Source organism: Hippoglossus hippoglossus, chromosome 4 (assembly GCF_009819705.1).
Source record: "Hippoglossus hippoglossus isolate fHipHip1 chromosome 4, fHipHip1.pri, whole genome shotgun sequence".
NCBI lineage: Eukaryota > Metazoa > Chordata > Actinopteri > Pleuronectiformes > Pleuronectidae > Hippoglossus > Hippoglossus hippoglossus.
Window position 1 is genome coordinate 3,903,001 of NC_047154.1, and position 23,380 is coordinate 3,926,380.

The 23,380-nt window shown below is 41.9% G+C and overlaps 1 protein-coding gene across 5 annotated transcripts in view; it reads left to right on the forward strand.

Moving 5' to 3' along the window:
* Positions 1-23,380, forward strand: part of tgfbr3 (transforming growth factor, beta receptor III) — an 82,008-nt gene that overhangs the window by 42,388 nt on the left and 16,240 nt on the right. For 2 of the 5 annotated variants that reach the window (XR_004613625.1, XM_034582945.1), the window contains exons 5-16: positions 2,498-2,681; positions 5,631-5,793; positions 6,169-6,316; positions 9,393-9,582; positions 9,816-10,066; positions 10,848-11,003; positions 12,421-12,570; positions 13,030-13,215; positions 14,923-15,216; positions 15,865-15,991; positions 20,237-20,287; positions 20,563-20,670. Coding sequence is in view for 4 of the 5 variants with exons in the window: in XM_034582945.1 (XP_034438836.1) it covers positions 2,498-2,681; positions 5,631-5,793; positions 6,169-6,316; positions 9,393-9,582; positions 9,816-10,066; positions 10,848-11,003; positions 12,421-12,570; positions 13,030-13,215; positions 14,923-15,216; positions 15,865-15,991; positions 20,237-20,287; positions 20,563-20,670 (2,008 nt within the window). In the remaining variant the exon portion in view is untranslated. Of the gene's footprint in view, positions 1-2,497; positions 2,682-5,630; positions 5,794-6,168; positions 6,317-9,392; positions 9,583-9,815; positions 10,067-10,847; positions 11,004-12,420; positions 12,571-13,029; positions 13,216-14,922; positions 15,217-15,864; positions 15,992-20,233; positions 20,288-20,559; positions 20,671-23,380 lie in introns of all 5 variants that reach the window. The other 3 variants (XM_034582947.1, XM_034582946.1, XM_034582948.1) reach the window with 3 other exon arrangements.

Here is a 23,380-nt window from a genome sequence, read left to right on the forward strand (position 1 = left end):
ATATTCTCTTCAGTGTTCATCGGCCCTGCAGGATGATCAGTACTGGCAGATTATCGCAGCAGATGATAAAGAAGGGTGTTATGTCATAGTGCAAACTGCATTAGAATTTAACTTAAAGCATGTATGATACTGAACCGACACACGTCATTGAAGTGTCCATGCTGAAGCAGCATACCTGCCTGCAAATACCATCACAAACATGAGTGCATGAGTTTCTACCATTACCCAGAGGAAGAGCACGAGTCTCAGTCCCCATGGTATGAAGCAAACTTCTCCTCTCCATTCTTTGATTGATCTCACCTGCCAAGTCTGAGGAATTCCTCTTAAAGTCCAGGTAATATCCAGTTTTCATGTATTTCAACTTCAGAAGCGCATTACAAGCCCCATCAAGACCAAGTTTGTTGGAAATAACAGCAACAGATCACTTAATAGGAGATGAGCTATACTCTCATATAGTGAGGATAATATTTACTTAGAGGCTGCTTCAGATGTTTCTGGAATTAATAGGTAGATATGTTAAGAAACAAATCATGCTCTGGTTTAAAAAATCAAATACATCCAATTTTCATGACCACAGTAGTTTTCTTTAAAATTGTAAGAAGGTTTGGCTGATTTATGTAAGTGCATTAGTAACAAAGGTATCAGCACTGAGTGACAGTTTTTGTTAATAGTTTGCAGAGAGAGAGAGAGAGAGAGAGAGAGAGAGAGAGAGAGAGAGAGAGAGAGAGAGAGAGAGAGTTAGTTAAAGCCCACAGTGGGTCCCTCGCTTCCCTCTTTCAAATTCCTGAGGTTTTCAGTGCTCTGGAAGGCCTGGAGCTGATTTGACTTTCAGTCGTTCCCCTCTAATTCTTTGCGACTAATTACAGTCATATTCCCGCAATTAAACTGATAAACTCTGCTGAGCTTGGCAAGGGTATAGCGAAGCAAACCCCAACCCCTACTCATCGCCCGAAGCCACCACTTCTCCCCTCTTCGCTGTCTCTCTCTCACTATGTTCCTCCTTATCATAGTAAACACACTAAAAATAAAAATCGACGTGAGTTCTTCGATAGAGTCTGTCTCCAGTATTTACTGCCTCTGGTGACAATGCCAGGAACATCCTGAGGAGCGCTCCAGAGGTCAGACAGCCAGATGTTGTGCATGAGGGGAATTTAAATAGTTATGTCTGAAATACCTCAACACCCCAAAGGGATGTTATTCTATTACATTAAAGCATGATTGCAATTTAGCTTAATAACATCATCACAAAGAAATTATCTCACGTATTCTCTTGGATTAAAGTGAATTTAACGTTTTAATTGGGCCCGCCAGCAATGTCTCAGCACGTGCACACAGATAGGATACCTTGGGAGAAAGAAAACAAGCAGGGAAATAAAATGAGGTAGGCTGTCTAGACTGTGCGCTTGGACTCGTACGGTTGTTCGGTAGGTTTTCAGCACATGTGAATGTTTATCTGACTGAAATGAAGCATATGGGCAGAGCTCCACTAAGTGCCAGAGGTGGTCCCTCCTAAATACGACTTTGACAGTTTCCCTCCGTGTCAAACTCAAATCAGCGCTTCTCTACGCTCCATATAGTTAAGACTTCTCCCTGATTTATTTTTTTTGTGACCACCAATACGAGCTCTGAGATCAGCGGATGGAGCCCTACTGGTTACTCCCAGGTCACGCCTCGTAACAATGGATGACTGAGCTTTTGCTATTAGAGCTCCAAAATAATGGAACTCTAGACAGACTCAAGTCTCAAATAGAGACCAACTGATTAATTAATTGGCGAAAATATGCAGAAGAAATTTGGATTTATATTTGCATCTTAAGTAGAAAAATTTATATGAATACAAACATATTATCTGTTTAATTGTTAAATTTTTTTATTGCTCATGTTCTTTTGTCTTATTCTCATTTTATCTCCATGTGTGGTGTTATTTATTCATATGTAGCACTTTGTAACATTGATAAGAAAAGTGCTTTATGAATAGAGTATATTGATGTCGGACAGTGTGTCTGTCTGTCAGCTCTTGTGACCATTTTCAAGCAGACGTGCACATATGCGGTGACGCACTGCGGCGCAGCACCCTGTGTAAACACTGGAAACCAGACACCTTATTGTGAAGAGAAACGTGTGTAAAAATACGCAGAGTATATTTGTAGAGGGTTTCAAATAATGGGTGGGATGGAGTGCTCTGCCACAGGGTTAGGGTTAGGATGAATGTCGATGAGATTACATTTATGTGCACATAGTCACTCCTGGAGGAAATCTTGAAAAGTAGCACTAAATATAGATTGCGTGAAGGCAGATTGTGCATATATTGTGTTTTAATTCAGTAGAAAACTGAAAAGGATGCTGGGCCTCATTAACACTGAATTGACAAAAGAAAACATGCAGTGATCTCTCCAGTATTTTGACATGTACAATCGTATTGCATAGAGCTGAGATAAGAGCTTATCATAGCTGATCCTTTATCCTCTAACTCTCTCGTCTTTTTCTCCTCCTCAAGGTATCGGAGGGCTCAGAGGTCCACTTTCAGCCAGGAAACTTCTCGCTCACCTGCCAGATCCAGAAGGAGACACTTCCCCATGGCAATGAGCACCTCCTCAGCTGGGCCCAGAAGAAGTACAGGGCAGTCACCTCTTTCTCTGAGCTCAGGATGACTCAAGATCTCTACATCAAAGTTGGAGAAGGTGTGTGTGCTGCTAGATTCTTAAAATTCCCAAACATAGCTCTGGGCCCCCAAGGCAACACCTCCCCATTCCCCTTCAGCTCCCAGAACTTCACTTGGCTTTTGTGTTGCAGCCCTGCCTCCAGGTTTACATGCACTAACTCTCCTAAAAGAATTTCTTTCTCTCAACAGGCTATTTAACAGGCTTTCTGTGGTGTTTCTGAGTCGCGGCTGCTTGTAGCCTTAAGACCCCAGGAGAGTAAAGAATGTGCAGGGATCATGTGTTTGAGGATTTTGACTGAATGACAGATCATTTCATGCAGTATACAGTAATTACACATTTTAAATGTAAACACAAAACCTCCAAACTCTGGCTCTCTAGAGCTGAAACAATTTATTAATTGATTAGTGGATGGACAGAAAATAAAGCAATAAACCAATGAACCAGAATTTGAACTCAGCACAGTGGGTGGCTGACTCTGCCACTAACACTTTAAAATATCGTTTAGAAAGATAATAACAAATTAAATATTCATTGCTAAACAGAAATTCCAACTATAAATAGTATCAAAACCAGTGTTTGATTTAATGAAAATCATAAGGTTAAACTTCAAGACGTTGGATGGTGGAAATTAAGTCACCAACAATATTAGTAGTCAAGTTCTGAGAAACATCCATCATTTGCCTCTTGTGCACAGTTTTGTCTGACTGTGTTTACACGCAGACTCGTATCCTGTTTATTATCAGGTTTTTGAAGTTTCACATTTTTGTGTTAAAGCATATAAAGGTCATATCAGTGTCCTGGATAAGCCCTTTTCGAGAAATGCAAGTTTACTCGAGTACCTCCGTAAGTAACACGGATACTGGTGCATATATTCATTTCCTTCCGGTTTGTGCTGACTGCTGACTACCTGTGCATGTAACAAACAGTTCCCAACAGTCATGGCTCTGTATCTTCATTCTCTGCGCCCTGGTTCTGTGCCCTGGTTCTTGGCAGCATGACACTGGCCAAAATCTAAATTGCTATTAGGCTGTGTTGTTGTAATCATGGTAATGTTAAACAACACAGCGACCTGAGCAAACACGGTTATGAATGATACTTGAAGTAATCATGAGTACGGGGAATAACTAGATTTCTCACTGTTACATGTCAACTCCATATGTCGAATGTGATCAAAACAGCGAAAACCCTCATGACCAGGATACCACTGTGCATGTAAACAGCAACTGAGTTGAGAAGTAACAATTTTATTTTTAACAGTGAAATGAGAACAAAAGTAATGTAATATCTTCTTGTGGAGGGAACACATAGCAGATGTCAGTGGAAAAGCAACAGAGGTCAGCAGGAGATAAATCTCTTCTATAAAGATAGGGGGAAAAAGGAGGAATTAGAAGTCTGAAGGGAAGAAGCACAGGGGAGATGATGATTGATCCTCACAGACGTATGAATCTGTGGACTTGACCATTCTTGATTCTCTACTGGCCTGGTCCACACGGTGAACAGAGAACATGTCCAGACCTCACAATACACCAGCTCTCACACAAAGCATGTTTTTAATGAGCATCTTTCACGACATGGAAATGAGGCACAGCTCATGTCTGGAGAGACACGATGGCTCCACTCCTCCTGTTGATCGGTTCTCTCTCTATGTTGTTGGTTGCTGTGTAGAGCAGAGTGGTTGCTCAGCCTTCAAGCTTTTGGCTCATGTCATTAGGGGGCTGTGGTTTGGCAAAAGCCCAGAGTGCCATGATGTTTACTTCAAGCAAGTAGCTGTAGATTTCCACTGCTTCATATCTTCAATAGCATTTTCATGAAGATGGACGCACTCTCACTTTGCTTCCTACCCAGCGCTGCACTCCAGGTCTCTCCTGTTCCGGAGAGGAAGGTGCCAACCTTCAGTTTACACTTTGTCCAAGGCTCTGCTTGCCAAATAAGGAAGCATCTGTCTTGTGCTTTCTATGAGTGCTGAGAAGGAGCTTAACTTTTCTTGTTCTGAAGGTACTTACATTTTTGAAATGCGGAGGAAAAAACACTAGAGGCTTTGATGAAATGTTGTTGTCCTGCCTTTGTTGAGGTAGTCTGATAAAATATCAGGATTAGTTTTCCCATGTGAAATAAAAAGAGGAATATTCCTGTTGAGAGGAAGAGAGGTCATGCCAACACCTCGTCCGGGAAAGAAAGAAAAAAAGGCGTAGGAGAGACAATTGGAATACTGGCTGCAGGGTTTCAGAGAAGCTGTACTTCAGCTTGAACGGAACTACTCCAGAGTCTTATAGCCGCTTAAACTGAGAAGTTTGTAAAGGCTGCTGGCCCCGTTTTAGTTTGAAAACTCCAGTGCTGTGTATAGGTCTGGATGGGCAGAAACCGAGGTGTTTGGAAACAATGATGAAGACACTTACAACCTCTTGCTGATTTGGTCTTTTCAGTCCCAACATAGCTTCACTGATTCCGCAGGTTAGTAACACATGACCTCCTTCTGGACAACAACCAGCATTAGCCTCAGCTACCAGTGTGGAACGCAACATTGATTATCACTTACCAGCTTTGCTGACCCTGTTGTCACGCTAACAGCAGTTAGTGCTGATAAATTCTGCATTTTACAATGATACAACTGTTTACATTCAAAGGAGATTAGCTATTATTCGAGCAATCTGTATACACCGGCCCTCACAGCCCCAATGTACATGATATGTGTTTTCAGTCGTGTTAGTATGGATATGGATTAAACTGATACAGAGCTAAAATGCTTCAGTGTACAGAAAATGTAGTCCTATGGATGTATCCCTAGTGTCTGCGTGCAGGACACTGAAACCCTCCCAGAAGCAGGGGGTGCTGTTCTGTTGCTGACCTTGGACCCGGACTCCCTCTGTGCTAGAGGGGCAACAACAATCCATTCATCTCCACTCTTGCGAGACCAAAATAGCCTCACAGAACCCCCGACAACTAACACAAACATCTCTCGACTTTCAGACCCAGTGTTTTCTGACACCTGCAAGATTGATACCAAGTTCCTGTCTCTGAACTACCTGGGCGGCTACGTCGAGCCCCAGCCTTCAAAGGGCTGCGTGCTGTCTGGCCTCGACAAAGACCAAGAGGTCCACATCATCGAGCTGCAAGCCCCCAACTCCAGCAGGTGAGCGGCAAAAGCAGCTGAAGCCAAGAATGCATGTTATCACAGTTTATTTGTTAGGTAAAAAACGCTCCCACTAATTTCCAGTGGTTTTTTTTGGGGGGGGGGGGTACTTTAAACTTAGTGGTGTTCCTTTGAGACAAATATTTCAATATTTGCTCTCAGAGTCCAGGTTTCCAGATAATCTCCTCACTCCCCTGGAGGGAATGTGTTGGTAGCTGAATCTCACTCCAGTGGTATCTGGTCTGTCGTGCATATGTCTGCTCTTTTTTTTCTGGGAATTCATCCAGCTTTTTAATTAGTTGGCCAGACACAGAAAGTACGATAACACTACCCAACCATCCAAAGATTCCTTTTTCTCTCTCTCCCTCTCTTCAGTGCTTTCCAGGTGGATGTCGTTGTGGATCTAAGGCCTCTGGAGGAAGATGCCCCCCTGCATCGCGACGTCGTCTTGCTGCTCAAGTGCACCAAGTCTGTCAACTGGGTCATCAAAAGCCACCGTGTGATTGGCAACCTGGAGATTGTGGTAAGCGAGCACCATCACAACACACAAAAGCCTTCCATCCAGAGATGCCTGTTTTTTTTGCCTTTATGGGCTTTCACCGCTGAGATTTGATTCAGTCTTGTCACACATCACCGGGGCTTACAAGTCCTGTCACGGACGGAGATGTCATCACTTTGCACCACTGACCCACAGAATTTCTCACACCAGAATGTGTGGCGAATTGGCGCCTGGTCCCAGCTGCACGAGAGGGTGGGGGGATAACAGGTTATAGGAGGAACTGTGAAAATGTCATCGCGGCAGCTCCAGGGATTGTCATCGCGTTCAGAGAGCCAGGGGCAGGATCGGTGGGGCCAAGGCTACTAAAGCACTTCAGCTGCACATAAAGTCTTCCCATCAGTCATGACGTGAATTATGAGCGACGCTTGCTTTAGGCATTTTGTTAAGCTGCGAGCTGTTAGGACCTCCTTGCCACACACAGAAGACAAACCCTAGTTAATTACTATTATATATCAGTGTGCCCTTCACTAAGAAAAATGGTTTCATACATATCAACACTGAGCATGAGTAAACAGTTTTGATATTAAATCTTCATTAGTGTTACCCAGGACCCATAGAAACTGTACGAATATGACACCAGTGTACATTTAGGAAGAATAGTTGAACCGTAGTTCATGTTGATAGGCAGCTGGCAGTTGTCCAACCACTGACATTTTTCCAGGGATGTAATTTAAAACCCAAGCTCTTGAACCAAAAATTCTGGGCTGTAAAAACGGATATAACCCAGCATTCTACGTTTCCCAGAACATTTCACTTGTGCTGAGTCTAGTGACTTGTGTTTACTCTATGGCCGACCCGTGCTCTTGTGCGAACCCCTCTGCTCCGTTAGACCTGTACTGATTTCAGCCGAGGTGTGCGGGAGGTTTCTGTGTTTCCTCAGTGTGTAATGCTGATACTCCAGCGGGGCAGCTGGAACCATGATGCAGCGCTTTTGCCAGCGTGTTTGTTCAGCTGCCTGATCACTGCTGTACAGTAAGGCAGTCAGGTTGTGCGAGTGTAATGTAAGCTCTGCGCCTGCGAAATGTACAGAACAGCACACATGGATAGCAAAGCTTCTGATGGAGGGGCATTACAGACACTGTATATGTTTTCTTATAAGCACAAAACACGTGGTCCTTGTAGAACAATACAACAGCTTAGGTCAAGAATCTAAATAACTCTCCTGTGTACATTCTAGATTTATTAAGTTAAATACGGCACAAAAGATTCAAATCAGTTACTAATTTGCACATTAGACCTACAAATAACAATAGATTATCATCATTAGTTAATCAATGGATTAATAACTTGTCATAAAATGAAGAAGTTTCCAAAGCTGAAGGTGAGCAGTGTCCTTTGGCACTGGTTCTAAAGATGCCAATGTAGGTCAGTTTGTGAGCAATGTCAGAGCTCATTGGCCTCTGGCAGCAACAGCCAATATTTTGGGGCTTCCGGTTCAGACAGCGAATATCCTGATCAAGACTCGGTCTTCCGTACCTGTGCGACAAGTCCACACAAGTTGAAAGTTTCTCCACACAAAACATTAACAGTGATACTTTTTGTAGGGACAACATTTCTATTAAACAGGTATCAGCATGCTAGCTCAAACGTTATTCGGTCAAACTAGAAACAGAAACCAGAAGTTTTCCCGCCCTAAAATGGTTCCTCGCCTACTGATTCATTACATGCAGAATCTGTTTATAGAGATTAGTTTGTGAGTGGATTTCTTCAGATCCTGCTTGCACTGAATTGTAATAATGTTGTGATCATCTGTCTTGTTAGATAATGCCACCAACATTTCAATCAATCAATCAAATTTATTTGTATGGCCCATATTCACAAATCACAATTTGTTTCAGGGCTCAACAAATCAGAAACCTCAGAGAGAGCCACATGTGAGGGGTCATGCGAGGGATGTGCAATAGATGCCGAATGTGTAACTGAACACATAAAAAAACACATCAGTATTTACAACACTGATAAGAAGAAATTGTTTTTAATATAGTTTTAATTAAAAGTTAAATATATTTTTTATATTTTACATTCGAAATAGTCTGATAGAGATGAAGGGAGCAGCGAGGATAATTGAAATGTATGAGTTATTGCCAGTAATGGTAGTGTAAGTGAGTAGTCATATTGTATATCAAGCAATCTTGTTGTAATCATAGTCCACGATCAGCTGCCACCACCATCATGAAAGGTTCTTGTTTGGCTCAAGTACATTTATTAGTTCAGTGAGTAATTTTAATGCTACAACCTTAACTACTTATCTTCCACTATGTTTTTTTTATTCTGTAATGTGTACTATATTCAATTTTGCAATGTATGAAATATACTAATTTTCATGAGACGCTAAAACAACAGGTGAATATGTGTTTAAATGGTCTCCTATTAATTTTAACACTGTCGTGATAACTACACAACATGACTCCACCAGCAGAACCTGCTACAGACACAAGTACTGACAAGTGCTGCTCTGCATTATCTTCTTTGTCAAATGTTTAAGATTGTCAGTCTAAACATGAGGCCATTTAGTCGTTCCAAAATAGCTGACCCGATGACTTTTACGTGACAGCAGGATACTGGGCTTTCGCAGTGAGTGTTTGCGAAACCGCCGGCTATGCGTGTGATATGACAGCCTCGTAAAAGTGAAGCCCCACTTCTCCCAGAATCTGGGTTTTCCTCTGCTTTGCACGAGACATTTAAAAGAGTGGGAAATGTTCTGTGAGAAAGAGTCAGCTTTCTCTCACACAGGGAGAAAGCAACAGAGCGTGTGCAACAGGGCAGGACACACATTTTAGGAGCAAACTAACATGTCGGCTCCTCTGCATCGATCAAGCTGCGACACGCCCATTCCCTCACACTCATACACATGAGTCACACTTACCACTTATATACGTGCAGGGCTGGACTTGAAGTTGAAAATCTGCGACAATTCCTGAACAGTAAATCATGTCTTTTGTGTCTGAAGATCTGTAAAAAGTGCTCTTAAATCGATGCTCTTTCATGAGAAATATACAAGAAGAGACATTTTTGTATATCTCTGCTTTTTCATCCACAGGCCTCTGACACCGTGGCTGTGAGCTCCACCACAGACAGACTGATGCAAGTGTCCAAATCCCCCAAGCAGCACTTGCCATCAGGATCACAAGCCTTGATCAAGTGGGCAGAGGACCATGGTTACAGTCCAGTCACATCTTACACCAGCACTCCTGTAGCTAACCACTTCAGCATCAGACTAAGAGAGCCAGGTAAATAGGAAAAAACTGTTTAGATTATACTTCTGCAGAAATAGTAATATTGTGTTAAATTCAATAATTGTTCAAATACGAGCTAATGCTTTTTCTGACTCCTATTGCACATTTCTCTGTCATTGCAGAGAAGCTAGGGTGATATTGTGGAATGGTTTTATAGTCGTCGCCCTGTGTAATTTCCCTGCCCGTAAAATCAGTCTCACGAGGCCATAAACATGTGTGACTTCCAGATGTGGTGGATCCTCTGGAGAGCATGTTGCCCCCGGAGCTCTCCATCCTGCGCGACTCCAGTCCTTATCCAGGAGCAGGAGTTGCTTCGCGACGCTCAGGCCGGCCCCACCTGCAGCGTCCCTCCATCCTCGACGACCGGCCCTGGGAGAACAGTGAGCCAGAGGAGCAGCAGGGCGTCCTGAGTGTTGGCCTCAGTGTGCAGTGCGAGGACACAAGGATGGTGGTCAGCATTGACAAAGAGACTCTGCAAGTGAGTGGACAGCATTGATGTTATTTATCACAGATCCTGTCTATGAGCATACACAGCTACAGCTTTTTGTAGTTTAATAAGATTATGTCATAAAACAAAATACATATGGCGCACCTTTTCAATATTACACAAATTAAGAAACACAAAAATCGATTCAAATCGGAAGCTGGAAACAAATTACTCAGTATTGCATCAAATGAATTATATTATTTACCAGCAAAAGTCAAGTAATGGACACAGAACAAGTTTTTTATCAAATGAAACTGTGAGGAGCAAGCAGATCTAAGCGTTTGTAAATCTCTAGCAAGGATTTATATGGATTTGTTAATGTTAAGGGGAATGATAGTGTGTGCAGGCATCTGTAACATTTTTATTATTGTATATTACTGTGATCAGTCAGTGTAACAATAGCAAACTGTAGTATCCGTTTTAACACACAGATCTAATGGTCACTTGTGGTTTAATCAAAATAAGTCGATTTAGTTTGTGTTCCTGGCTCACGCTGGCTGACACTGAAGAAAGTAGGACTGGTCCCGACACTTGGCATCCGTTCACGGGGACAGCTCAGTCAGCCCACATCACAGAATGGAAACTGGCATAGACTGTAATTAGGGGAAGCCGGGGCTGGAGCGAGACCACCTTGTGGGATTTGTTTATTCCTGGGAACTTAAAGTCTCACACAACCGCTCAACTGTTTTTTTTACTATTTTTAAAATGAGTTAATAAGGGATTTATTTTTTTGATCTTCATCCAGTATTACCATTTTTTGATCTTTCCACAGGCGAACGGATTTATTCATGCCAACCTCACACTGCTAGACCCAAAATGCAAAGCAACAGTCAATGCCACCCACTACACGCTGGAAACTCCTCTGACAGGCTGTGAGACCACCGTATTTGCCATGCAGGGAAGCCCTATGGCCCTCCACTTAAACTCTGTGAGTAAAATACCTGTTATTACATTGTAGTTTTAAACAAACCATGCAAATAAACCTGTGATTATTACATAAAACCAAAGAATGTATTTTTAAAGTGTCTCATTGAAAGAGAGAGAGAGAGACAACTAACGCTAGTTCAACTGCCTCACTGACCAATGGGGTACAAACGCCACATGGAATTACAATGACTCAGAATGTGTTCAAATAACCACACAAATACAAGTACCTTGTGGGAGTGTTCACGTTAGCAAGCCAGGCTAACCAGCTCCACTTTCCAACAGATAACACCTGTACCCAGAAAAGCTAGTTAGCCTCACATCCTCGCTATGTGAGTTTCTTTAAAAAGTGAGGAAAGCACCATCTTGTTTCGATCCTTGTCGGCTGCACAGGACTACGATGTTCACAACAGACTTTCACAGCGTGTCCTCAAATGTCCTCAGACGTCAGTCAGCTTCTCAAAGTGGGAAATGGCCACTCGGATATCTCAACCCTGTTTCCACAAATATGTCCATAAGCAGTTTTATCCTCTTTTGTGGATGAGTGGAAAAAAGAGCAGAGCTGCTACAGCTCCAGTGTCATGTTTTATACGGCCTTTAAATGAAAGGAAAGAAGTGAGAGGAAAAAGGAAAAGTGAGGGATCAAATTTCTGTTCGACTTTAATGTGACAGTAACCACTTGATCGTGGGATTCAATATTCACATGTGACATCCCCGGGTAACTTCATTATTATGGAATGCATTCATACAGCGTGTTTGTCCTAACAAGCAGAGATGAATCACTTCCTACCCGGCCTTGTGAAATCCTTTGTGGGGGGAAATTTGGAGGAACACGTATTCAGTCAAAAGCAGACTGAAATGCAGGGCACATGTCCAAGGTCATCCTTTGTGTTTGCACTTGGACGCAGGGATAACCTCTGATCTCTGGTCAAAAGAGATTCATTTTCTTTGTCCAAGTCCCCACACATCACAGACAATCTGCGTTGGCTCTCCTGTTGTTTTCACTCAGCGGTGGCACCAACAGCAGATCAGCTAACAAAACAACACTGTTAGCATCATTGAAATGTTCCTCTTACCTCATTAAATCAAAATCCTCCCAAAGCTGAGAGTCATAACCACAGACTCTGACATGCCTCTGCTCTGTTGAGAAATCAAAAGTGTGTTTTGTGTGTTTGACCAGTGCTAGTCCCACTGCTGAAGCCACAGGACATTACCACATGTTAGACCCAACTCATTGGTTACTGAATATTTTGGCAATCCGTCTCGTAGATTCAAATCTCTGCCTGAATTAAGCAATACTATACTTGCAACAGGATCTGATTGGGACAAAAAAATCTGGAAATGATTTTTGTGAGTTATTCTTTCACTCACTCTGCTGGGCCTTGTGTTTGGTGAGTAACCGTCTCCTCTGTGGGTCGCAGGTCTTGATAAGTCATGCTGAGAACAAGGATGGGAGTGGTCGGCCACTGGATTTTGTGGATCTGGAATCCGGAGGCGTGCCGTTCCCGAGGGACCCGGTTGAGTTAGAGAGGACGGTCAGCGAGCCCACAGAGCACCAGTCTGTCATCGAGGTAAGACAGTGGACTTATTATTGTGGTTCTCTCTCTGTGCGAGCTGCACTTAATCGCAGGGTTAAAGTTGACTACTGACAACTGATCATCTACATCTCAATGTAATTCATGCTCAGTTGGAGGAGACTCCGTTTCCCAGAGTCCCTTGGTGCTTGTAAAATAAAAAAACTGGCTCCTGAAATCTCTCCCTCTTTCCATGATGTCTTTTTCGTGAACTTGAGCTGACATTTTCCAATTTGAAGTTTCTCCTGACTTATTTTCCTTTGTCTCATCCTTTCCTATTCTCCAGCTTATTGACCTTGTTTATACAGTATCTCTTGGGTTCTTTGCGTAATTTCTGGTTCATCTTGATGTGGCTTTGTTGAGACACAGTCATGTAGGGTTAGGGTCCTCTGCGATGGAATCTGATGTCAGAGCCCTGCTGATATTTGTGTTGGCTTTGTTTTGCTCACCTCCTAGTTCAACTGCACATACAGAAAGAACCAGGGAACCTCTGAAACACTTCCCAGGATTGTACCGGGACCGTCCAGGCAGCCGGTCAACAACATGACGTTCACTATGGAGGTGTACAACACGCCGCCGACTAACAACCCCTCGCGCCAGGCCTTCTTCCCGGTTTCACCGAATCAACAAGTCTTTGTGGAGGTAAGCCTTACATCTCTAATATTTTAATTCTTATTTCAGCACCATGTGTTTTCAGCTTAATGCAGTGTTTTCTTATGTAACTTGTGTTTTTGTATCTAAATTGAAACTTTCATAAGAGCAGAGAAAACTCAGCTTTGTTTGCTCTGTCTGGGGTTTTTAGCTCTTCCTGCTTTGATCTCGTAGTGTGGCATCCACAAGGTCAATTTGTATTTTGTCTGGTTGGGGCTACAAAGCTAACACTCACTTTCACTCCCGAAACCATCATTGTATCTCCCTTTTTATATGTGTCTGTCTGGCTCAAAATCCTTGTTTCGCAACAGTAATTGTGGAGGTCACGTAAGAGATGGCAGAGACTCGAACTCTGCGGTCCTTTGAAGAGATGATTTATGATGGTATCAGCAGGAGATGCTTCGATGACAGTGTGGACACCGAGCCAGCAGGTTACAAAGAGATGTCTGTGCACGAGGCTTTGGCGTGAGCCTCTCCTCAGAAGTCACACTGTGCTGAGACCTGACCTGAGGCCGTGGCCAAAAGGGGCACAAATGCACTTTGATGCTTATAGAGGGGCTTTTTGTTCGTTCAAAACAAACCTCCCTCCAGTAGTGCACACATGATGTATTGTTGTAAATACATGTGTCGTCAAAATGAACTTTTATTATACATTATAAGCCTTAATCTGCATGATTTACATATTGTTTTTATGTGTCTGCGTCTCACTCCGGCTAAGCCCTTTCTAATGAGGATACCATTACTGACAATCCAAGAAAAGGAAAGAGGAGGAATAATAACTCAAGGGCCTGTCTTGTGGTTACTCATGGAAATATATTACTACAAGCCTAACTCAGACTGAAATACTACTTGAAGAAATCTGTTTAGTTCCTGTCTTGTGTCAGTGTTATGGCAGTGGTCGTCGATGTGGTTTCCAGACACTCAATAGTGGCAGCTAGATTTGGACAAATGGCTCAGTGAGCAGCGATGAATACGATGCACATCTTTTCTTTAGTTAAGGCCTGAAATAGACAGATATCATTTAATGTTTTCCTGCCACAGCCACATTTTTTGTATAAACAAATGCAACATTAAAACTTATTTTGGCCACTTGGGTGCAGTTAAGTGTAGTTCATATAATAATTTATTTGCAAACAGTTGCCTGTGTACTCATTCAGATACTGACCATCATTAGCATTCATATTGAGTTGTGTCTGTTCAGTATTAACTCCTGAGAATAATATCTCAGCTCCTAAGCTGGAGAATGCTCCTCTGTGTTCAAAAGCTGGTTGCTAAATTGTCTGTCTGTTGTTTTGTTTCCTATTGGATAGGTTTTTTTTGAGTGAATATATATGATATATATAATATTACATTTGAGACAAAACCAAAACAATTAGCTGATAAATCTTTGTGGTGCTAAGAAAACTGTGTTTGTCACCATGGACAACCTGCTTTACATTTGTCACTTGATATATTTTTCTATATGTATATCTTGGAAAACAATGACTAAATATTATTTTGGCTGTTTTTTGTCCAAAATCAGAAAAATAAAGTTGTGGTATTTGCCAGACTAAAAGCGAGCAGTAACTTCTTCTTTTCCCACTGATCATTACTCTCTTTACTCAGCAGAAAAAATGGGTTTTGAGTAGATGATTGACAAATGTGAATTCATCCATCTATTTGAATGATAAATATTTTTTTCTCCCTTGTGTGCTTCAGGTCACATCGACCGCATCGGACTCGGATCTGGGGTTCACCATCATATCATGCTCCATTTCTCCCAACTCCAACCCCAGCGTGGCCTCAGACTACACCCTCATTGAGACCGTCTGCCCCACAGACGAGTCCGTCCATTTCTTAACTAAGACGGACTTCCCGATCCCTCACGCTCGTTTGGATAAGAAAAGTTTCAGCTTCACCTTCAGCTCAAAGTTGAACATGTCCCGGCTTTTCCTGCACTGTGAGATGTCTCTGTGTGCCAAGAGATCCCAGAGCAGTCAGAGTCTGCCGCCGGTATGCAGCAAAATCTTCTCCGAATTACTTGTATTCTTTTGCATGTTTAATGATTTCACTGCACAAGCCATCAGGGTTATTGTAGTCTCTCCAGAGCCACACAGCATTAGCAGAGTTTGTTTGAGCAGAGGTCAGTGTTGTAGTGCTCCACCTTTTACTCTGGCTCAGCAGCATCAAGTCTGCACCCAAAGCCAGCAACGAAACATGGATCAATGGACAGTTTGCCAAGTATCCAGCTGCAGAACAAAATAAGCAGTGGTCTTAGCCATCAAATTAATTTTTCACTTACTGTGTCATGTGTCCAACTCACTTGCACAATCTCTTGCAAGTTATTTTCTTTCCTTTTTTTTTACCCTTTCTCTACTTGAAATAGGGACGAGGCAGCAGTGGCCTGAGGCTGAATTGTAAATGTGAAGCTATTTGTTAAGCTCTGATAATGATCAGGGTCAGGCTAAGAAAGTTATTCATTTGTTTAATTTGCAAGTTTAGTCAGTTATAACAACAATTATTTACTCAAGGTTGAGAAATATAAATGCCTAAATGCTTCTGAAGGTAATAAATGAGTATCGGTTCTCTTTTGGATTTCCTCACTGTAAATTTAGTAGTTAATAAGTTCTTAGATCTCTTTATTTCTTCTTGTCCAAACAGTGCCTGCAAACTGGTGAGTCCTGTGACTCTCTTAAGGTGGACAGCATCCTCAAGATGATGATGAACAGTAAGACGACTACCCAGCAGCTGGTTGTGCTGGATGGCTCTGGTCCGCCAGACTTAACAGGTTAGTGAGAGGAAAAGAGAACACACGTTTTACACCCATTCAGACCTCACGCCATGAGCTCAGCTGTGAGTTAAAGGGTCTGGCTTCCATGACTTTAATTGTGCAGTGTTTGATAAGAAACCTGAAGCGAAGGAAGAAGCCAGTCTCAGGGCGAAGCAACCAGAGAAAGCTTGGTCCAGCGCTTGGAGATTACACCAAACCACAAAGCTCTGCACATCACTTTCCCACATCTGGCCATCGTTAAGCGTGTGTGTGCGTGTGTGATGTGATTGTGTACGCCAGTGTGCACTTTTGGTGTGTGCGTACATGTGTCTGTTTACATTAAACATCTGTGTGTGTGTGTGTGTGTGTGTGTGTGTGTGTGTGTGTGTGTGTGTGTGTGTGTGTGTGTGTGTGTGTGTGTGTGTGTTTGGGTATGTATACATCCTAGTTTGTTGTTGACGGCAGTCCAGGGGAGTGTGCTAACGCTGAGTACTGTGGCTCTGGACCAGTCCACGCCGAGGGAGAGGTGGAAAATAGTCATACAGCATCCAGCTCCAGTTGTTTTTACTTAGGACCTTCACTGTGGCCTCCACTTTCCACTAGAGAGGGGGGAGAAGGGAGGTGTGGTGTGTGTGGTGTGTGTGTGTGTGTGTGTGTGTGTGTGTGTGTGTGTGTGTGTGTGTGTGTGTGTGTGTGTGTGTGTGTGTGTGTGTTTTTTAGGGGAGTAGTGGCCCTCTCATTGGCTTTGTATCTCAGGGGCCGTGAGTGCGATCTGAGGGGGAAGGAGCGGCCTGCAGGGAGGGCCTGAGGTCACCACCGCCACATTTTACTAATTATGACCTAACTTAATAAGGGGTGATATCATGAATGCCCAATATCGAGTGGACTGCCAGAGTGTTTCATTTAAACATCCCCTCTGAGCAATGACACCAACAAAGGGACCTGTGGTTAGCCATAGTCAACTTTATTGACTCAAGAGTTTGATATAATTTACGTCATTTTTATCTGTGTGAGCTGGAGCCAGAGCGATATATATAACTTAGCTTAACTAGAGTGATACAAAGATGGTATATAAAAACAACTTGGAGACTAAACATCAGGCCAGAAGGAGGTACAGGCCAATGACGAGTTAGACATTTTTTAGTGACATATTGGGTAACCAACCACATTGTAGGTACGAACCCTGGGATGTGCCCCTTTTAACTATCCCACTCAGAGCTAAAACAGTTACTGTACACTTCTAAAAATGTACTTATAATAATAATAAAAGCACTTTTCATAGTATAACAATGCAATCCAAGGTGCTTTACAATAAATAAATGATAAAAAATAAACATATGAAGATAATAAAAGATGTTACAACAATAAACCCAACTTTTTTAAAATTCTATTCTAATTTATTTATCAGGAAAGATAATAGGTAGACTAAATAATAAAGAAAATAAGTGTTTATTATGGCCACATGCTCAGTGCTTTAAATTCAACCGTCTTCAAAATGTTTGTATTTCTTGTGTTTTAAATGACATGAGAATATTCTTTTTACTCTCAAATATTGTAAGCCAATCAAATATAGTTTGTGGTCAGGTGAAAAGTCAGCGTTGGACAGGAAAACGCTGAACAGAAGTGGGTGTATTTTTTACATTTTAACTGGACTTAGGGTTTTACCATTGGGAGATTCCCTATGGTTGTAGTCATGTTTTACCACAAGTGCCAGTGTTGATGTTGGAGAAGTTGCATTTGAGGAGAGAATTGAACTGCGACCGTAACATTTCCAGTAATGAGTGAATGAGTAAGCTAAGCTATAGCCCAGAGTAGGCCGGCACCAGGATGCAGTGCCACACCACTGTGCCAGTGCAGCGGGTTTACTTTTCCATGGAGGAGATTAAGTAAACTCAGATATGTAATAACCACCAGTGAAGAAAAAAAAACTCACACAGGGGCATTGCTTGTGGTGGGATGGGAAACAAAACAAGCAGCCTTTTCAGGGTCCACAGTTCTGCCCTGGACTGCATCCCAAAGAGCTGAACTTGATCTTCAAATCAAAGAAGGCCACTTGTGGCCAACTTGGTGCATGGAAAAACAAAACCGCCGCAAAGCCCTGCCATCAAAAGTAGATTCACTGCTTCACTGCTTCAATAAATATATTTTATCCCTTTTTTTCTGGTGACATTCAGGAGAAGTTGAACAGTATCATTTATATGAGCGTGTGCGGATCGTTACACCTATACAAAATGTATCGATAAATTTAAGTCTGCAGAGAGTAAAGGGGGAAGAAAACCTTTAATATTGGAAAGGCTCAAAATGCAGAATGTAAAATAAATACTCAACACACAAATTGCTTTTCTTCTAAGCAGCTGATTTCTGTAAAAGATATCTGTAATGATACATCACGTTTTTCCATGTGGGTTTTGCTGTTTTCATTAGCTGCTTTTCACATAGCTTATTATTATCATCACAATTATCAAAAACATAATACTGTAAACTGCAAAAGAAAAAGATGTTAGTAGTTGTACATGAGTTAGAATTCCGCACTAGATAGTTATGTATTCATTATTATTCTATATATTAATCATTAATTATTATTCTTACTATAATACGTATTCTGAAGACTAGCAAATCAATACAGCACAACAAGAAGTTAATAAATAAAAGCAACAAAGCAATGACTTCAATAAAACGATTACAAGAATCATGAAAAACATCATATAATAAAGATATAAAAAATGTATGTAAAAAAACAATTGTATGTAAAAATGTATGACTGCAGTTGTAGGACAGGTTGCAGCTCATTCTATCGAAAAGGTGCATAATACCTGAACCCAGTTCAAAGGTAATGTTGGTACTGGATTGTGTTCTGTAGTGACGAGATGGGAAGGTTGGAAGGTTCTTCAGTCGAGCTTAATAAATGAATAACATTTCCTCTTGAGTGTACAGATGTCCATCCAACTGAGTGATACAGAAAACAGTGATTTCTACGAAACATGTCATTTGTGATAAAAAGTAATGCACCATGATACACAGGGTTGAACTGCTAAGGCTTTGATGGGGAAGCATGACGATTGACAATGTCTCCGTAGTCAAGGACGGACATGAAGGCTGCACAAGGGTTTTAGATCAGAAGACAAAAATCCTTTAAGAATCCTAGTTAGATTTTTTTATTTTTTTTGTCAAATGAATGAAGTCAATGAATATGGCTTGTACTGGTGTTAAATGTCTCAGGGACCCAAGCTGCTTACGGTATCAGGCTTTGAACTGTCGAGTTCAACTGCAGCTGCTTCTAAATGGAATGAAACCCCAAGTGTCAATAGTCTTGCAGAAGTGACGTCAGTGGTTTGTGCCCTCTGTGATGAGAGGTCAGAGTTGAACACAAACAAGTCATTATGCAGGACTGCTCACTCATTCCATCGCAAGCACTCTCACGTAAACAAATGACATCCATACAGATATCTGCGCTGCTCCAACTCCGGCAACAGCTTCAAGCTGCAAACTCAAGGCATGAGTCTAACTTCTGAAGCTCTGTCTGGTTCTGTTAAAGTAGGGAACATAAGTCAAGACCTGACAGAGGCCCAGCAGCACATTGTTCCCCGCAGACATCAAGGCATTATTTTAAAAAGCGCTTTGAGTTTTTTCAGCTTGATAACTACAGACGTTCTCAGCCCAGAGTCGTATAATTTTTTCAGTGTCAAGTTATATGGTTTTGCTTTAGTACACTCCTCCTCTCTCTTCTGCTCATGGGCTGAAAGCATCACTGGCCACCCTCTATATTCTAAGCACAACAGGTCACACTGGATAACACTGGAGTGGAGGAGTGGAGGTGGAGAGTGGCAGAGAGGACGTCCTCTGGCTGTCGTCCCCTCTGAAATTATAAAGTCCTTTCTGATGACCTGTCAGTGTTCTTTCCAAGAATAGCACCCATTGTGCCAGAGACTTGGACACGTACCAGACTTGCCTCTTGAGTTCGCCCATACACAAGCGCCTTTGTATTGTTTTTTTTAAGACATCATTACAGTTAATTTTGCTTTTGGAGGCATTCCAAATGTTTTTAAAAAATTGGGTAAGCAGAACTAGAAGGCATCTGTAAGTTGATCCTTTAGGACGCTGTCGTCTCAGAGAGGAGCTTCTCTCTACAATATCAGCCCACTCACAGCATTTGTTGTATTATTATTTGAGTAATTAATAAATTAAATTTCTTTATGTAAACAGAGACAGAGTAGACATGATGGTCAACTTGCATTGACAATATATATTTCTTTCATTTTACAGTTGATCTTCCATCCAAAGTACCCCAGAGCCCACAGGGACCTCCTAAGGATAGTAAGTTGTCTTACAAAAGTGTCCTATTCTCTTTTATACTGTATTTGAATGCGTGTGTATGTATGTGAATGTTATAGATCTCCACAGTGATCAATATTTGATCAATGAAAATAATATTAAAATAATTCATTATATAAATAAACAGTGTAAAGTAAATAAAGGAACAATTATCCCAGTATCACATTTTGTCTCACATGATAACAAAATTCAGTCAATTTTACACAATTTGTCTTATTTGAAAGATTTAAAATATGTCTATGCTGTTTTCTTTCTAGACACCATGTATGTGCTGGACACTCCGACAGTCGTGGGAATCGCCTTTGCAGCCTTTGTGATCGGGGCTTTGTTGACCGGAGCCCTGTGGTTTATCTACTCCCACACAGGTAGGTCCTTTACCTGCTGCTCCTGGGGGGCCCCGGCTCACCTTTCCACATTAATGAAAAGATAAAAAAAATGCAAAGGAATGCTCGAGCGTCTCCGTGCCAAAAATGTGCCGTTGGGATTGCCAAACATCCTGCTGCTGACAGGGGTCAGTTCACAATAACATATTCACTCCTTCACTGTAAATATATCCTGTTGGTCAGCAGCAAGAGCTCTCCTCTTTCCTGCCTTTGAATGTTTCGGGGGCTGCGGGTTGGTCAGCGAATATTCTCAGTACAATGGGCTGGAGACAAGTTGGAAATCCCCTTGTAGGGTGTAGCGGGCGCTCGGAGGAAAAGACACACAATCTGTCCATTAGATGCCAAGACTTTCCCCCATCATTCCCAGCCTGCCGACCCCGGCCGACCCCTGAGAGGAAGTGCTCTCCCAGCGGCCCAGCGAGTTCACCGTTACATAGAGCTGCCCTGTTCTCGCTGGCCTGTGTGTTGACTGGCGCTGCGCTATGCCCCTGACCTGTGGCCCTGTGGCTGATCTGTTCTCCATGCATGTGTCCCATAGACCTGGTTGAGTTTAGAGGTCGAGTATTTCACAAAGTACAACAATGGGAGTGTTTAAGTTTACACTTTGGAAGCAGGTCACAGTCTGACAATGCTGGATAGTTTCAGTGGTAAATCATTCTCACCGATAGATGTGAATTTAGCAGCTATACAGGCACTTGTAAAAACTGTTACAAATTGACATACATTTTAAAACTGCTGTCCATGCACAGTCATATTGAAAAGTGTTTACTGAACATGATTCATTTAGCAGGAAAGATCAGCTGTCAGATTGCGGTACCCTTATCTTTATCCCAATATTGCTTTTGGCTCCTCTTCAGAGAGTCACTTTGTTCAAGCTTTGTGGGCGTACAAGAGCTACCAGCTATGAAAAACTACTCAAACTTCCAAATACATCAGATGTCAAAAGTGAACATGTACGTAGAGCAGGTGTAAAGATAGAATGCATGTAAAAACAATACACATGGCCACGAGTCTTTAATACAGACACATGTTCCTGTGTATGTTATTTTAGTAAGCGTAGTGTAGGGTAACTATGGACGGACTTGTTTAGCTGTCTTGGCTGACGTGACCTTATATGGCGACGTTGGTGGTTCCACATAAACCCCAAGAATGTAGATCCCCCAAAACAGCCACCAAAAATACCAGAATATTCTAAATCAGTGAACAGGGAGATGGAACATAAAAAACGGATTTGAGTCTATCCCCCCAGGATCTGAGAAAACAGACAAACAGTTTTTGATGTTGCATATAATCACTGGAATTATATTTGGAGTTGTTGTGTTCATCACAGATTAATTCCATATAAGGCAATTAGAAGCATAAATAGCTTTAACAGCAACATACAGTATTATGGCGTCTTGCTCACTATCTTGACTTATACAACAGGTCTTCACTCTGCCAGGGCTGGAGTTAGCTCTGCCAAGAGACCTGCTCAGCTGGTGAAATAACATTTAGAAAGAAGAAAAAATCTAACCAGTCTTGGAAACAGTCTCAGCTGTCAATCATGATGTTTGACCCCATTTTCAGAGCAAATAACTAATTAAAAGCAAATTTTATGGAAACATTTGCAATGGGATATACAGTACATCAGTGTGGTGAGAGAAAAATATTTGTATTGTGTATTTTGATTTCTTAGTTTGTTCCATGTCCCATACACTAACATGGAGGAGGCAGGGCTTATGACCTTTACTGCAGCCAGCTACCAGGGGGCGATTGGGATGCTTTTGGCTTCACCTTTAGGTAGTCATCATGTCGTCCATCTTTACACACGGCCGATGATTGGTCCACCACTTTAGTTGCATATATGTCAACAACCACTAGATTGATTAACTTGTAATTCTGCAATTTCCCAGAGGATGATCCCCTGACTTTTCCTCCAGTGCCAGCATAAGATGATGTTTGTAGTTTTACGTCTGGAATGGAATTAGCTTTACAGGTTTACAGTATGTGCCCTTCAGGTTGAGTTGTTATATCTTGGTTATACAATCATTCATTCATATCGGTGTCACCCAAATTGTTAGCATGTTAACATTTACTTTTACTTTTGTTCTCTCATATATGCTCAGTAACCTCTTTCTGTCTGGTTCTCTCTCACCTTGTGTGAGATGCTACAACTGTTTGTCCATGCAAATGGGATTGTTCTTATGGGACGGTTTGGTTTCGGCATATTTCCCCTGAGTCTCTCCATCTTTTCAGTGGGCCATCATGCTCGTAGGGGCTTAGTGATCCACAGAAAAGCCTCCTATTATTAGATTAAAATAATACCTGGAGTCAGATGAGACTGAAAAGTGTTGTGGTGAGGTGATGGCTGAGACAGACACAAGTGAGAGTCAATAGATGTCCCTCTGTTTTTGGAATACTGAGTTTCAGAAAAGTCACAACCGTTTCAAGGACTTTTGTATCATCTTTCACTAGATACTTTGTTTCAGATACAGTCAATTTGACTGTGCCGTTGTGGAAGAGACACTGAGATTCTGCTTATGCATTTTTAATTCCCCGTCCAGAGATCAAATTGTCTCTGAGGGATCAACATCTGTTGCCACAACTGGACACAGAGTGTGTCCGTGTGACATACAAAGCTGCCTTTATCTCTTCTATCTAGAAAGATAATATTGGACTTGGGAATTTATATTTCCTCAGACTAACGAGGTGA